This window comes from Talaromyces proteolyticus, assembly GCF_021365285.1.
Source record: "Talaromyces proteolyticus strain PMI_201 chromosome Unknown BGW36scaffold_3, whole genome shotgun sequence".
Classification (NCBI taxonomy): domain Eukaryota; kingdom Fungi; phylum Ascomycota; class Eurotiomycetes; order Eurotiales; family Trichocomaceae; genus Talaromyces; species Talaromyces proteolyticus.
The window spans coordinates 311,889-326,368 of NW_025764279.1; the positions used below are offsets into that span (position 1 = coordinate 311,889).

Below are 14,480 nucleotides of genomic sequence, written 5' to 3' on the forward strand. Positions count from 1 at the left end.
TTCCTCGGACATTAATGATAATTTCATAACTTCAACCAGTATTCAATTTTAATATAACCTATACATATTCTTTTATCACTCAAAATGGGCTCAATGCCAGAATTCACAATCTATATCTTAGACCCTTTCCACCCCGATGCCGTTGCGCTCGTGCAAAGCATCCCCTACGTTCGAGCCATTCTTCCAGATGATCCTCACAAGGCGAACTGGCACGCTGATGCCGATGGTATCATGGTTCGGTCTGATTCCAGACTAACCGAAGCGGACTTTGCCAAAGCCTCTTGTCTACGTGCGGTCGTCAAGCAAGGAGTCGGTGTAGACAACATCGATCTCGAAGGAGCAAAAAAGCACGGCATTGCTATTCACAACACGCCTGCTCTGAATAGTGAGAGTGTTGCTGAATTATCAATGGCTCTCACGCTAACCCTGAGCCGGCGGGTGGGTGAAATTGACCGTGCGGTACGCAGCGGCCAGACTGTTATTCGTTCTCAGGTGCTCAGCACTAGTATGTTCCGCAAAACGGTAGGCGTTGTGGGCATGGGCAATATTGGTAAGATTATTGCCCAGAAGTGGATCGGTGCCTTCGGGTGCCAGATTATTGCATACGACCCTTACGCAGCGCCCAGTGCCTGGAACGATATCCAACATACCCGTGTAGAAGCATTAGATGATTTACTGAAGGTTGCTGATGTAGTGACTCTTCATGTACCGCTAGTGGATTCTACAAGAGGTTTGATCGGAGCACATGAGTTTGGTGTGATGAAAAAAACTGCTATTCTAGTCAACTGTTCTCGTGGAGGCGTCGTTGATGAGAAGACATTACTTGTAGCCATCGAGAAGAAGCAGATTGGTGGTGCCGCACTTGATGTGATGGAGATTGAACCACCAACGTTATCGGTCTACGGCGAATTTCTCAAGCATGAAAATGTTATTATGACTCCACATATTGGGGGAAGCACAAAGGAGAACCAAAGCCGGAGTGGCATGGCGGTGGCGGAGACGCTGATGGATGTACTAGAGGGACGTGAGGCTGGTGGAAAGCTAGTCTAATTCTGAGATACATATATCTATAGGAGGGCTTGTCATTTTACTTTAAATTCTTTTCCATAATATATCTCTTCAAACATTAAGTTGTTTCAATTAAAATTGATGTTTCTCGGTTTGTGAATTCTGCTAGTAACCTCCAATCCCCCTCTTGACAGATACCCTGTTCACTGAAGTAACGAACAGCCAGTAATGCAAATTCAGTACCTAGAGTTTGCCAGGCGGAGCTCTGCGTCAGCATAAGAGACTTATGGTCTTGGCTAATGTTTGATTCGGTAGCTTCACAATTTTCCGATGGGTGTACGGCGTCCGGAGTCCGTATGGAATAGTACTATATCCGGAAAGCCGAAAATCACTCGCCAAGAGCGGAAGTATCAGGACCCAGAATTGTGGCGAGATTCAACGGTCTTGGCCAGTTCCCGTTTAAAAGCAATCCAGTATACTAGTATGTAAGCAGTAGTTAGCTCAACATGACTGATCAGCGCTTGGCAACCAACATGGTGGAGCTAAAATAGAGAGCATTTTAATCTATTTAGATAAGAAATCGAAAGTCCCTTGTGGCCAAAGTATTGGATAAGGCATTACAATCCAAGAAATACCAAGACCAAGTGTTGCTACCTACCGGAAGTAGAAGTTATACGGCAGTCAAGTAAATTCGCCGGCTATCAATTTGCTAGTCGCATATGCATCACAGATATATATATCACCCTGCAGGAGCAAAGGCATCAATAATAACAACCATTAATTCTTACTAAGTGCTTCACTTCTCGGTCCGTTCCACGATCTTCCTGATCACTGTCCACCTTCTAATAGTACTATTACGTGCTCCGTAGCATTAACACAAATATTATTAGAGTTATCAATTAATAATGTACCCACCTTGTGTACAAGGTTGCAGATCGTTCCAGCGAGCATCTCGGCATCCTGTCTGCCCAACATTTGAAGTTACCCAGGGCCCAGGCTCTACTGTTTTAGTAAACTAGCACGTCCCTTCGTATATTTGCAGCAGATTGCGCGTCATTTCGTGACGTAGACAGGAATTTTAAGCATGTATTACCGATACTCGCGGAATGAAACCTTACCACGATTTCGGTTCAAGGTCGGAGTCTTACCGATAAGCACTGCCAAGAGAGATTTGCCCTCAATTTCGTCAGTCTCTGAGTCTTGGTACACATGTTAGATCGAAAGAAAATTGTGATCAAATGTTTGAAGCCGACTTGTCACACACGTGTGCCCGTACTGAGAAACCAAATCCAGTCTTAATTGATGTAGACTCTGCTGAGATATTTCTCCGTTTAGAATTTTCCTTTGTATTTTCTAAATATTTCATGACCTATTACTTTCACCAAAACGAGTCTTTGCAAAGGCAATCAGATATTGTCTCTCAATGAAATGACTTCCAACGAGAGCAGAGAAAGTGCTCCAGGGCCTCTCTTTCGCGATGCCGCTCGCCTTAACGAGAATGAAAGCAAAGGCCCAACTACGCTAGAAACGTTCAAAGATCAACAAGCAAACATCCTGCCTCATAAAAAATTAATGGTTGTCTTTCCGGCCATCGCTCTAGCGCAGATGATTTCATATCTGGATCAAACATCGGTCTCAACAGCTGTACCGACTATAGGAGGGGCGCTGAATATGGGATCATCGATTTCATGGGTTCCTACTTGCTTTCTAGTCGCAAGCACAAGCATCCAGCTCATCAATGGCCGATTGAGCGATATAGTCGGTCGCAAGCCATTGCTTCTTACGTGCATGGGAGTTCTAGCTGTTGCTGACTTGTGTGCTGGTTTTTCAACGACGCCGGGGATGCTATTTGCCTTCCGTACAATTGCTGGCCTGGGCGGTGGTGCGATGTAAGTGTCTAAATGATTAAAAAATATATCGAAGATCATGAAATACTTGCTAACGTGCATACAAGCACCGCCTTAGTCATGATCGTTGCCAGCGATATAACAACTCTAGAACAACGAGGGAAGTATAATGGCTTTATCGGCGCGATGGTTGGTCTAGGAAATGGGATTGGGCCGCTCATCGGCGGAGCTTTTACCCAAAAGGCTTCATGGAGATGGTGCTTCTGGTTCATTTCGCCCGTCATTGTGGCAGTCATGATACTGATCGCGATTGTTATTCCCCCTTCCAATGTACGCGGAAAGGCTGGAACGAAAGTACGAATGATTGATTGGTTGGGGCTACTGATCAATATTGCAGCCGTAGTTTTGATACTGGTACGTTTCTTTCATTAAGTCTATATTAGTCTGTTATCTAACAAAATAAACAGATCCCTATCTCTGAGGGAGGTTCGATATACTCGTGGAACAGCCCGCTTGTAATCGCAATGTTGATTATCGGGGGGTTGCTAATTCCAGCCTTTGTCTTTGTGGAATGGAAAGTCGCTAAACTACCCTTAATGCCGAGTAAGTTTTCTATTTGAAGAGGAAAAGGCGAGTGGAAAGTAACAATGTAATTTCTAGTTCGCCTTTTCCAAAGCGACATGTCTGCCAATCTAGTCTTCATTCAAGGAACTCTTCACGGCGTCGTCTACTGGGCAAATCTCTATTATGTACCTCTGTATCTACAGAATGTACGAGGATATGATCCGATCATGTCAGGCGTCCTCATTCTTCCAATGGTAGCCTCACATGGCCTCGGATCGCTTTTTTCCGGCCAAATAATCTCAAGAACTGGCCATTACAATCCGACTATCATTTCATCAAATTTCGTGTGGATGATTGGTGCGTCGCTGCAAACGGTCTATACAAGAACGACTCCCGTTTGGGCTATCTGTCTAATTGGATTTTTGCAAGGAATCGGCATTGGTGGAGCCTTCCAGCGTAAGACACATGGAGTATTCATACTGTCAAATTAATAGCATGCTAACGATAATACAGCTGGTCTTGTAGCCTTGCTTGCACACTCGAGAAAAGCGGATCGTGCTGTAGCAAATTCCTTGAGGAATTTTCTGCGCATCATGGGCGGTTCAGTAGGCCTGACCAGTATGTACACTGTGCTCCGTATTTAATAAATCGCGAAGGGTAACTGACAATGGTATCATAAAATAGTCTCTGGCGCAATTCTTAATAATGTGCTTCAAAACAAACTGTCCAGCTTCCTCTCCGCTGATAGTATCAGCCAAATATCTTCCTCAACTTATGGGCTGCAGTCACTAAACCTATCCGCTCAGCAAACTGGCAAAGTGCTAGACGCTTACATGAGCGGCATGCATGTCATCTTTATCATGTATGCGCCTATAATCGGTGTATGTTTTCTCTGTGCTGTGTTGATTAAAGATAACGGGGTTGCGGAAAAGGACGCGAATCAACAGTCCCCCCCTTCAAAGCCCGAGCAGAGTGTGGGCAAGGTAGAAAAAGACGGGACAGACTAACAAGGTCGCCAGGAGAAAGGGTGAGCCATTTGTTCAAGGGGTAGTCTCAGAGGGTTCACACGTACACGCACGTTTCCATCTTACATCTAACTCTCCTGGGAATTTCATTTCTATCATACAGATAGATTAACGTTTTGTACTAACGACCGTGAACGACGGATGATCTTAGGCATTTAAAGAAAAGATGAGGACGACTGTACTTGAATTTATATAGATGTTGAGTACATAAGTGGTTTGGGTAAAATTCATTATATTTCGAACAATGTTTGAGATAATAAAAGCAAAGTGCATAGATACTTTCATAGCCACTTGAACTATTTCCGCTATTTAGACCATATATTTGTACATTTTTCTTTATAGTTCAGAAACGCTTTAATTGCTAAAGCATAAGTTAGCTTAATCCCTGGTTATATTGTTAGTTATACTACATATGGCTCATAACTAATTAAGATATCTAGGAAGTGTATTTGATGAGAGAGCGATTAGCTTGTCTGCTATCAGATGCATAAGGTACATAAGTTTGGAGAGCGGGATAGTCAATAAATGTTAAAGAAACGCCATTAAAATCGTGATATAATTTATTTCAGCGATAAGCTGATCATCTAATTCTTAGACTCTAGTTTATGAGTCTTCAAATGTTATCCCGCAAACATTTAAACACTCCTCCTGAGACAAATCAAAAATCTCCTAATACATTATACATTGTGAACCTCCCGTTGAGTATATCTGGTAGTTAGTCTGGAAAACTATTTATGGTGCCAGTGAGGAATGAATGGCGCCTAGATTATTTCTATGCGTTGAAGCATCCAGATGTCAAATTCCATTACTATCAGTCAAATCTGTTCCAAAACAGAAGTTACATGTGTAATTTATAGATACCTGTAGTCGAGCGGGCACGTATCGTGGTCAATGAGTATAGTTAAGATCCTAGGTCTATCCAGTTCATAACAAGAGATTAAGGTCAAGGGTAATTTTATACAAATCAAATAAATTTCTACCCCTGTCCATGTACCCATGTCAATACGGCCAGGTAATTTTTTTGATTGTTGGGAACTCAGGATAAGCTTAATTTCAAGCTTAATACAAGAATTCCAGATAGATAACTCAAATAAAACAAAGAAAATAAGCTAGGATCATAAAAGCACAGTAGCATATGCAGTCCTACCAGTGGGACTACCAATAATGTCTTGAAATTTCTTATCTACATATGTGGTAGATCTCGATGCAATATGGTTTTAGTCTACGAGAGCTAAAACCACACATGCGGACGACATTTGAAGTTACAAATCAAGTGGCCTCGATCGCACAGAATGATGATCACTCTTGCACCTTCATGACTGAAAATAAAATATGTCAATTGAATCAATTAATATGACCAGTCACAGTTAATCTCTGTCCGCCCAACGACCACCAGTGCTACGGGTGTCTCGAGGGGACGCAGCAGAATATCTGCGAGCCCGTTACTATTCAATGGCTATTCCCAGGTAATATTCCCTCGCCCAATAATCCATCTAACGGCCATCATCATATGTTAACAGAGTCACAGCTGCATGGGACGGAGAAAACTTGCTGATGTTTTGGCATCGTAAACCGCGCAGTTCTGATTGACCGCAGCCAAATAACGCCAAGACCATATCATCCACTCTCAGGGGCCTCTGCGCGGTCAGGGTTGGTTCGGTTGGACCGCTCGATCGGATCAATCTCCACAGACAGCCAATAGTGGCGATGGTACACGGAGCAAGGCTCCACAAGGCACATTCCAAGAACTGATGCCATCCAATCACAGCCTTGAGGGGGTTATATTCAAGCCAATCAGATGCCTTCAGTAGTCACAACGCGGGACGATCCGTGCCTGGGGCATCCTCCCGGCCGTCTTCCAATCTTGGGCAGGCAAGATCGACGAACCTCTCCGGCCCTGCTGGATTTTCGCACTGTGCGAGTAGGCTTCCGTGATTGGAAGAGTCGCCGCTGACCCTGCAGTATGACGAATCCATCCTGTCTCTTTGGCTGGCGCCCGCTGCAATGGTACCAAAACATGGCCTGAGCTTCTTGTCTAGCGGTGAAACTATGAGGTCGAGCTGCAGCTCCCGCAAGACACTATGGCAAACCCGGCGCCTGCTACGGGGTAGACTGATCAGAGAGCCCAAGAGGCTGGCTGATCCGTAGTCTGAAGCTCGAGGTCCGGACCCTTATTAACTGATCTGCCACTCAGTGCTCCTCCGCTTCATCGATTTCGTCAAAGATTTTGCCTTCATCCTACGCCTGAAGTGCAGCAGACGGACCCTTCCCCGCCTACAGTAAAAATTTTAAAAATGACGACTCCGATCCCACAACCACCTGGTGTTCCACTCCTTGGAAACGTCTTCGATGTGAAACCCAGCAATACGTGGGGCTCATTGAAGACCCTGTCTGAAAAATGGGGTACGTGATTAGAGAGAGCAGCGGTTCTTGGGATTGAGCAAAGCAACTAACCAGATGTCGTGAATAGGTCCGATCTTCAAGATCAATGCACTCGGTACACAAATTGTCTTTGTCGGCAGTGCTGCTCTGTTGGAAGAGATTTGCGATGAGAGCCGCTTCCGCAAATGCGTCACTGGACCTATCGTCGAGATCCGACAAGCTGTTCACGACTCTCTGTTCACAGCGTATCATTCCGAGATGCGAATTTGGGGAATTGCGCACCGCATCATGGCGCCATGGTCATCTGATGAGTCGAACAGGACCACATTCAATGACATGCGGGACAGTATTGCTGCCATCGTGCCGGCATGGACATCAACAGCCGGCCAAGAGACTGATGTACCAGAAGGTCTCAAACGACTCAACCTGCAATCCGTACAATGGAGTTTCTTCCACCAAAAAGCCGACTACATGACCGGCGCGTTCCCGCAATTTCTCACTGCCATTGACCATTCCACAATGGAAGCTGTAAAGCGTCCTACGCGGCCCAAGCTCTTGAACTGGCTCTTCTACCAGCGCGGATACAACAAAGACATCCGCACTATGCGTTCCTTTTCCGCCGACGTTATTGCCAAGCGCAAGAGTGAGGAGGAGCATCCCATCGACATGCTAGATGCGCTGCTCAATGGCAAGGATTCTGAGACTGGCGAGTCACTTACAGAAGAGCAAGTCATTGATGAAATCATTACACTATTCATCGGTAGTGCGACGTCGCCTTGTCTCATCTCCTTTGCCTTATACTATCTCCTCAAAAATCCGGAATACATTACCAAAGCGCGTGAGGAAATTGACTCCATCCTCGGCGCCGATGGCCAGCTTACCTCCGAAAACCTTCCACAGTTCAAATATACCGAGGCTATTGTCCGCGAAGCTTTCCGTCTCTCTGCCGTGGCACCAGGCTTCAATATCGAGCCCCGCCCGGAGGTCAATAAGGACCCGTATGTCTCTCTGGCTGGCGGTACATACCAGATTCCTCGCAACCAAGTAATCATCTCTATCCTCCACTCTGTAAACCGCGACCCAGCCGTTTTCGACGACCCGGAGGTATTCCGGCCAGAGCGTATGCTTGGCGAAGCATACGACAAACTACCTTCGGGGGTGAAGAAGGGATTCGGAAACGGCCAACGACGCTGCTTTGGGGCGAAATTCGCCTGGCAGTGGAGCTGGATCACTCTTATAACAATTCTAAGAGATGTCGATCTAAAGCTGGCTGATGAAAAGTATACCATTGACGATGATATCAACGGGGCGTTTTGCGTGCAACCCTGGAATTTTTTTGCCAAGGTCGAGAAGAGAAAGGACCGTCCTTGATCGGGTTTCTTGGTCAGAAGAAGGAAATTTAGGTAGCCTATGAAATGAATGTAAATGTAACAACGGACTGATCTTTTTGACATATAATAAAATCGTGGCATTGATATTCTAGACACTAGAAGGTGAGTATGATGAACAGTCCAAATTTATAACAATACACCAGCGATATGCTTCAAATTTCTTTGTGCAAAAGATTTGGGAGCTCATTGGAGAGATCAACGAGATAACCATCATTATCTAAGGTTGCCTATGACCGACCCATCAATACCGACTGAGCAACTAGACTTGCACCCATATTTTTGCTTTATACAAGGAAAAAAGATACCTAGGAATGAGTCAATGAGGTATCTTTAACGTAATCCACCACCCACCCGTCAGTACCACCCACACCCGTCAATTCAAATACACATACAAAGCATTATATCTCAACAAAATTATGTGTAAATAATAGCTGTGTAAATAATAGCTTAAAATTTACTAAATCATATAAATATTTACAATGCTATAAAATGGCTATTTTGTATGTGTATTTGAATTGACGGGTGTGGGTGGTACTGACGGGTGGGTGGTTAGATTACGTTAATTATATTGACCTAGAAATCCATGTATGAGATTGGCGAGGACAGAACGCAGTCGTTGCATGTGACGCAGGAATAGTCTTTGAACTGAATGTAAGGCATTGTCCAAGTATAGATTCTAACAGGGTGCATACGTTAGGACGTCGATATTAAGCGTCCTCCAGGCAGCAGTATTTCATGCAGTAAATAGACCCCTCACACGGTCTCCCGAAATTCAGCACCCCATCTGGCCAACAACTTATCTATCTCACGTCATGTCGGCAGTGAGATACTTCGATGACATTCCCCACATCGTCCGTTTTGGTATGCATGATGAAAAAGACGAGCGTTGCTGGATACTCTTTTGGCGAAATGGCACTAAATTTAGCATCTCCGTGGACAAGGAAGATGTGCATGGCACAACCTTTTACCTTATCTGGCGGCCCCTACTGCGAGAGGAACTGCAGCCAGGTGAAAAAATGATAGAGCATCGGCAAAATCAGTGGCATTCTCTCTGCGATCTTATAATATCTCATTCCATGGCTACACTGCAAAGACTAGCGCCAGACAAGGCTTACTGGATTACCCTGAAGGATTACTTGCATTCGCCGGGTTATGCTTTGAAACTCGTCACCGACAGAGAGTCCAATAATGTCTATGCGGAAGTCACCGAAGAGCTAGAAGAAGAAGGAGCATACGAATTCCAACCTCTACCCGCTGAGGCATTTCGAAACATGCCAAAAGAAACTCGGCATTATGCCAGCAGCGACCTAATTGTACTTGAGAAAGAGACAAATTGGAAGGCCCCTCCACAGAAAGTCTGTACATCTGATGGTGATATCTGCTTCTTTAAAGCTTGCAAACGAAGTTCTACCGATATTACAACTGGCGAAGTTATTAATAAGACTCTGGACAGTATAGAGGTCTATTTGAAATTGTTCAAATACTCGCTAGGGTCAGGTGATCCATACATTACTAGAAGGTCAACAGTGTTCGGCATTGTTACAGATACGTCTGCCAGACCCTCTGGATCTACGTCGGCGGGTCAAAAACCGCCCAAGCATGCAGCGCAGACATCTCAGCATGATGTGGGGATGACTGAGACTCTAATAGCTGGTATTCTCCTCTCGCCGATTCTCCACAGCCAGACTTTGGCAAATGTCATGGAGCAGTCCGAGAGTACGACAGTGGACACCATCATCGAGCAAAGTCGGCGTTGGAAAGCTCAAATCGAAGAAGAAATCGCGCTGTTTCATTCTGCTGGAATTTACTGGGGCGGACGAGACGATTGGTTCTATATTAATCAACATACGATTTTGATAGACGCCGAAGGTATAGCATCACTGGATTTGGATACGGCCACCTCGAATGATGGCCCGATGATCGAAGGTTTGGACACGAGAGGCTTCACGATGGACACTGAGGCGGTTGAGACATTATTTGAGGAGTGGCTACCAACAGAGGTATCGAAACGAAGGTGAAGATATGAGGTAACCCAAATTAACCTAGACGGTCATGTATAGCTTCTACGGATATGGAAAAATGGCACTGAGACAAGCAGTACTCTCCCTTTCCAAGGCATCGGACACCATGCGAAGGGCTCACTTAGGAATGAATTTTATTTTGCAATATCCTTCTGCCCTCCATAGATCAAAGCATTTGCCGTGTTAGAAAGAATACGATAGTAAATTCAAGACGTAATTTACTTTCGCTTCCAACGATGCCAAGATCAGTTAACTCGATGACATTTTTATTTATTATCACAAGATATTGCAGTTGACTAGCCTTCATCTTTATATTGATCTCTGCATAAGTATGGTACTTCATAGGATACATGAAGGAGCTAGGCTTCTGCATAATTTAAAATTAAAGAATTTCATTGTATGACAATATTGATATTTTGGGTTGTCCATCATTAAATACCAACAGTCTTAATACTTCAAATGTTATAGATTCAAAGATATATTTCGACGGTCTCAATTGGGGAACTGGTCAACTCAAGCTGCAGGTGGTCTGGTACATATGTATGCGCCACAGTTTGGAGTTAATTTAATATCAATCAATTAATGTAGGTGAGAAGGGAGTTGATACGTGCACCCGACATAATACAGCGTACACCCGAACTAATTTTTTTTTGGAGTAAGACGTGTAATCAGCTTTTCTAATAATTTACTAGTAGCATTGATTGTTTCTTCGAATTATCAAAATTTTTGAGTCTTTTACTGCTTCTTGCCAATATTAATAAATTACCCCCCCAAGGTGCACCCCCGGGGGGTTATAAATCAGCTCGAACTATCTGAAATGCTTAAATCAACGTTTTTTGGTGTTGCAAAAATGTCCTAATCGTCAGTGTTATTTGAAGCGGCAGTGCACTACTTCTAAATATTGATATAGGGGTAAATTTGGCGTCAGATAGAAAGTGTGTGATATTAATGATTTTGGAATCGCTCAATACCAGAGAAAATAGTAGCGAATTTGAGTTAATAAGGTTCTACTTTGACTGGGCTTCTATCGCGCTCGCAGTTAGTTGTAATATTAAGATCTTGGTAATTATATTTAATCTCAGGAGGGTGTTAATATAGAGTTTTTAGAATCTTTAAATGTGTTTTAATATGGGGGTGAGACTAAGAACGAGATTTAGGTAGCTATTTAGAACATTATAAAAGTGAATTTTTCATGTTTTTATTAGGTAAAATATAACTTTAAATTAAGAATTGATATGTATATTCTAATCTAATTTATTATATTAATTTGGTGTAAATTTGATTCTTTGTAAGTTTACTATGTGTATCTTAGTCGCTTTAATTTGGTCAAAAATCGCTTTAAAATCGAGGAATTGAAAAATATTTTGGGGTTTAAAACGTAACTAAATTTATTAGTATTTTACTAAAAACATTGATTTCTAGTTAGACTCAAAAAAAGTTAGTTCGGGTGTACGCTGTAAAAATTGGGGTGCACGTATCAACTCCCAGGTGAGAAACACTCACATCGCAGCCAAAAACAACAACCATGTAGATTAATCAAACATCCCACCAATTGTCCTCACAACTGCAAGGCTCAGCCAACTTCCAACTTGCTCGGTGCTAACGCCGACTGTTTTGGTGTGACACTAGCCCTAACACGAGACTAGTCCAGGGGTCAAAACACCGTGTCACGCGCTCAGAGGCTCATATTAATATTAAATTCTCATATGGGCTAATGGTATTAAATTATTAATTCCATACCACGGTTGAACTCCATCGCCTATGCCAATCAATAGAGAGTCGGCCACTTCGAATGAAGATCCGGACTCATCCGAATCCCCTCTCTTGTTCGCTTCCATTCGCTCCCCTCTCCGATTTGCACCACGTCTAGCGGGTTAGTTGGGTCGGAGCTCGGCTCTTAGTTGAGTTAGTTTGTTTTTGCTTTCTTTGACCTGTCTGATTCTAGACTCGTCCTTGATCATCTTATTTGAGACTCGACAGTCTAGCCTCTAGCCATCGCTGCTTCTTCGCCAATAGCCTCGCAGCGTCTCTTGGTGCATGGAGTTAGGCGTTCTTTTCCTTTGACTAAGGAAGTGTAATGTTAGTATTAATAAGAGGAGTATCCTGATGTTGTTTAAATAAAGACACCCTCACTCGGTCTTTGCGCTTTGTTGTAACCAGTCAACCGCTCACCGTCACTCGTTAATCGCATGTTGAAATACAGCTACTCGTTCATTATAACACTACAATCATTTCGCTTCAAAATGAGAATTTAGATTCGAAACTGCAAAATGCTACTCGGCAAAAGAATCTACCGCGACAACTGCAAACTCCCTGCAGCGATTCTACTGATCACAGCCATTCTCTTCATCTCCCATCTAGATTTCACCTTAGACAGCGAATCGCACGAATCACGATTTAATCCAGCGCGATCGCTCTCCGCGCTTCGATCGAACAGGCCATTCCTGGCACATTTGACAGATTCCGATACAACTACGAAACATGCGTACCCAGCGATCCCTGCCATTCCGGCCGCATCCCGAGCTGCAACTACAGCGTCGGTAATAGTACCACCTACAAGGCGGAGAAAACCGCCATATCGCGTCAGTGAAATCAGCGTGGACGATGTCGCGCTTCTGCTGTACACTGAGTCATCGATGATGTGGGATTTTCTACCGATCCACCTCATGTATGATTCTTTGCCAGAGCGCATCAACCCGACGAATGTCCTTCTTTATTCCAACAGCGCCGCCTCGTTCGAGAATTGGCGTATCGTCAATGTGTTCGAAAATATTTCTATGAGTCACTCGTCCACGGCACTTCGGAAACAACAACAGGACTCACAATCACTTCTCTTACAATCGGAGATGCATGCCGATGCGAAAGACGTCAACAAATTCTTTCCCTTGCTCCAACATGCTGGCCGCAACAAGCCTCATGCGAAATGGTATGTTTACATGGAAGACGATTCGTACATATTCCTGCAGAACCTGCTCTATCATTTGAGCACGCTGAACTGGGAGGAATCATGGTATATCGGCAGACAATCATTCAAGCATGGTCGAGGCGGATTTTTTGCCTTGTCGCGTGGCGCATGGGAGCAAAGTTTTGGGGTGCAGGATGAGCGGAATACACAGCAGACATTTGCTCGATATTCGGGCGACCATGAAGATGCTCTCAGCCAGTTTCTGAAGGAATCTGGGGTCATGTTTGGCGAGGAAGAGTACACCGAGGAAACTCCGTCTTCTAGAGACTATGTCATCGAATCGCACTGGGCAAGTAACACTTTGAATCGCGATAACTGGTGTGTTCCGGTGTATAGCTGGCAGCATACGGACCCCCGGGACATTATTCAGTTTTACAATCTGGAAGAGGGTTGGGATTTCACCAAGGTATACTATTTTCACTTCTTGTGCATTCCTTCTCAATTTCCAGCGAAGAAATGCTAACAGACGCAGCGTTCGTTACGACACTGTGACATATTTACCCCCTTGGTCGCCCGCTACTTGTCTGGTGGTCGCACCGAGTGGCTTCACAATAAAATCGACGACACCCGTCATCCAGCCGGTTATGAAATCACCCCCGACAATTCAAGCCGCAATAATAACCCCAATATCCCTAAAGACGTTAAATCAACAGCCGTTTGGCAGCAGGGTGGACAATCAGCCGACGCGTGTGAGACCGCGTGCGCAACATGGCCGGCATGCGTACAGTGGATCTTTGAAGAGCATCGGTGTCGGTTAAACGAGGAGATTAACACACTGTTTCAACTAGTCTCACCCAGAGCCTCTGCGTCGGACGATCGCGGGCTGCAGGGCAAGACAATAGGGGGGTGGATGACCGAACGCATTAATGAATGGCTGTGTTGATGTATTTTCTCTATGACTTGCTTCCCCTTTTTCGTTTTATTATTCATGACAATATGTGCGTATATCCAAGGAACCATGGCGGGATAGGAATGGAGTTGCGGGGTTTTTTTTTCTTCGCTATTTTCTCATATTACATAGAGCTCAGAGCCTCAGAAGCTCATGCTAAGAATGGTGTAGTGTATATGGTATCATTTGGGGCCGGAATTAAAGCTCAGGATCTCCCCTGTTTGAGATGATTAGTACCGTCGCAGCTCAGGAAACTAGCCGCTCAAACTTGTTAGGATTCTTCTTAGCCACGAACGACGTTATTCCTCAACCGGCATGAGGGAGGGGCCAAAAAGTATACTTATTGTCTTGGCTCGCAGTGATTAGGTAAATGAGCCGACAGTTCCAC

The 14,480-nt window shown here is 44.3% G+C and overlaps 5 protein-coding genes across 5 annotated transcripts; all 5 read left to right on the forward strand.

The window, feature by feature from the left end:
- Nucleotides 1-22: 22 nt before the first annotated feature.
- On the forward strand, nt 23-1,072 carry BGW36DRAFT_371182 (putative D-3-phosphoglycerate dehydrogenase). The gene has a single exon (XM_046215342.1). The coding sequence runs from the start codon at nt 85-87 to the stop codon at nt 1,048-1,050; it is 966 nt and encodes a 321-aa protein (XP_046074985.1). The 5' UTR covers nt 23-84; the 3' UTR covers nt 1,051-1,072.
- Nucleotides 1,073-2,230: 1,158 nt separating this feature from the next.
- On the forward strand, nt 2,231-4,723 carry BGW36DRAFT_335743 (MFS multidrug transporter-like protein). The gene is made up of 6 exons (XM_046212949.1): nt 2,231-2,897; nt 2,963-3,269; nt 3,323-3,458; nt 3,516-3,875; nt 3,933-4,037; nt 4,104-4,723. Exons 1-6 carry the CDS (start codon nt 2,437-2,439, stop codon nt 4,424-4,426), a joined length of 1,692 nt encoding a protein of 563 aa, XP_046074986.1. The 5' UTR covers nt 2,231-2,436; the 3' UTR covers nt 4,427-4,723.
- Nucleotides 4,724-6,738: 2,015 nt separating this feature from the next.
- On the forward strand, nt 6,739-8,197 carry BGW36DRAFT_355765 (putative cytochrome P450; the record flags this gene model as incomplete). Its single annotated transcript, XM_046213684.1, has 2 exons — nt 6,739-6,847; nt 6,915-8,197. The coding sequence occupies 2 exons, from the start codon at nt 6,739-6,741 to the stop codon at nt 8,195-8,197; spliced, it is 1,392 nt and encodes a 463-aa protein (XP_046074987.1).
- Nucleotides 8,198-9,003: 806 nt separating this feature from the next.
- BGW36DRAFT_371185 (uncharacterized protein) lies at nt 9,004-10,597 on the forward strand. The gene has a single exon (XM_046215343.1). It carries the CDS (start codon nt 9,030-9,032, stop codon nt 10,233-10,235), a length of 1,206 nt encoding a protein of 401 aa, XP_046074988.1. The 5' UTR covers nt 9,004-9,029; the 3' UTR covers nt 10,236-10,597.
- Nucleotides 10,598-12,508: 1,911 nt separating this feature from the next.
- On the forward strand, nt 12,509-14,086 carry BGW36DRAFT_423919 (uncharacterized protein; the record flags this gene model as incomplete). The annotated part of the gene is made up of 2 exons (XM_046219897.1): nt 12,509-13,609; nt 13,676-14,086. The coding sequence occupies 2 exons, from the start codon at nt 12,509-12,511 to the stop codon at nt 14,084-14,086; spliced, it is 1,512 nt and encodes a 503-aa protein (XP_046074989.1).
- Between the last annotated feature and the right edge of the window lie 394 nt (nt 14,087-14,480).

What these genes read in the sequence shown, in the direction of transcription:
- BGW36DRAFT_371182 (XM_046215342.1), top strand. Translation starts at nt 85, where the DNA reads ATGGGCTCAATGCCAGAATTCACAATCTATATCTTAGACCCTTTCCAC.
- BGW36DRAFT_335743 (XM_046212949.1), top strand. Translation starts at nt 2,437, where the DNA reads ATGACTTCCAACGAGAGCAGAGAAAGTGCTCCAGGGCCTCTCTTTCGC. An exon ending in GGCCTGGGCGGTGGTGCGAT is followed by an intron (nt 2,898 to 2,962) that starts GTAAGTGTCTAA and finishes CGTGCATACAAG; the next exon opens with CACCGCCTTAGTCATGATCG. An exon ending in CAGCCGTAGTTTTGATACTG is followed by an intron (nt 3,270 to 3,322) that starts GTACGTTTCTTT and finishes CAAAATAAACAG; the next exon opens with ATCCCTATCTCTGAGGGAGG.
- BGW36DRAFT_371185 (XM_046215343.1), top strand. Translation starts at nt 9,030, where the DNA reads ATGTCGGCAGTGAGATACTTCGATGACATTCCCCACATCGTCCGTTTT.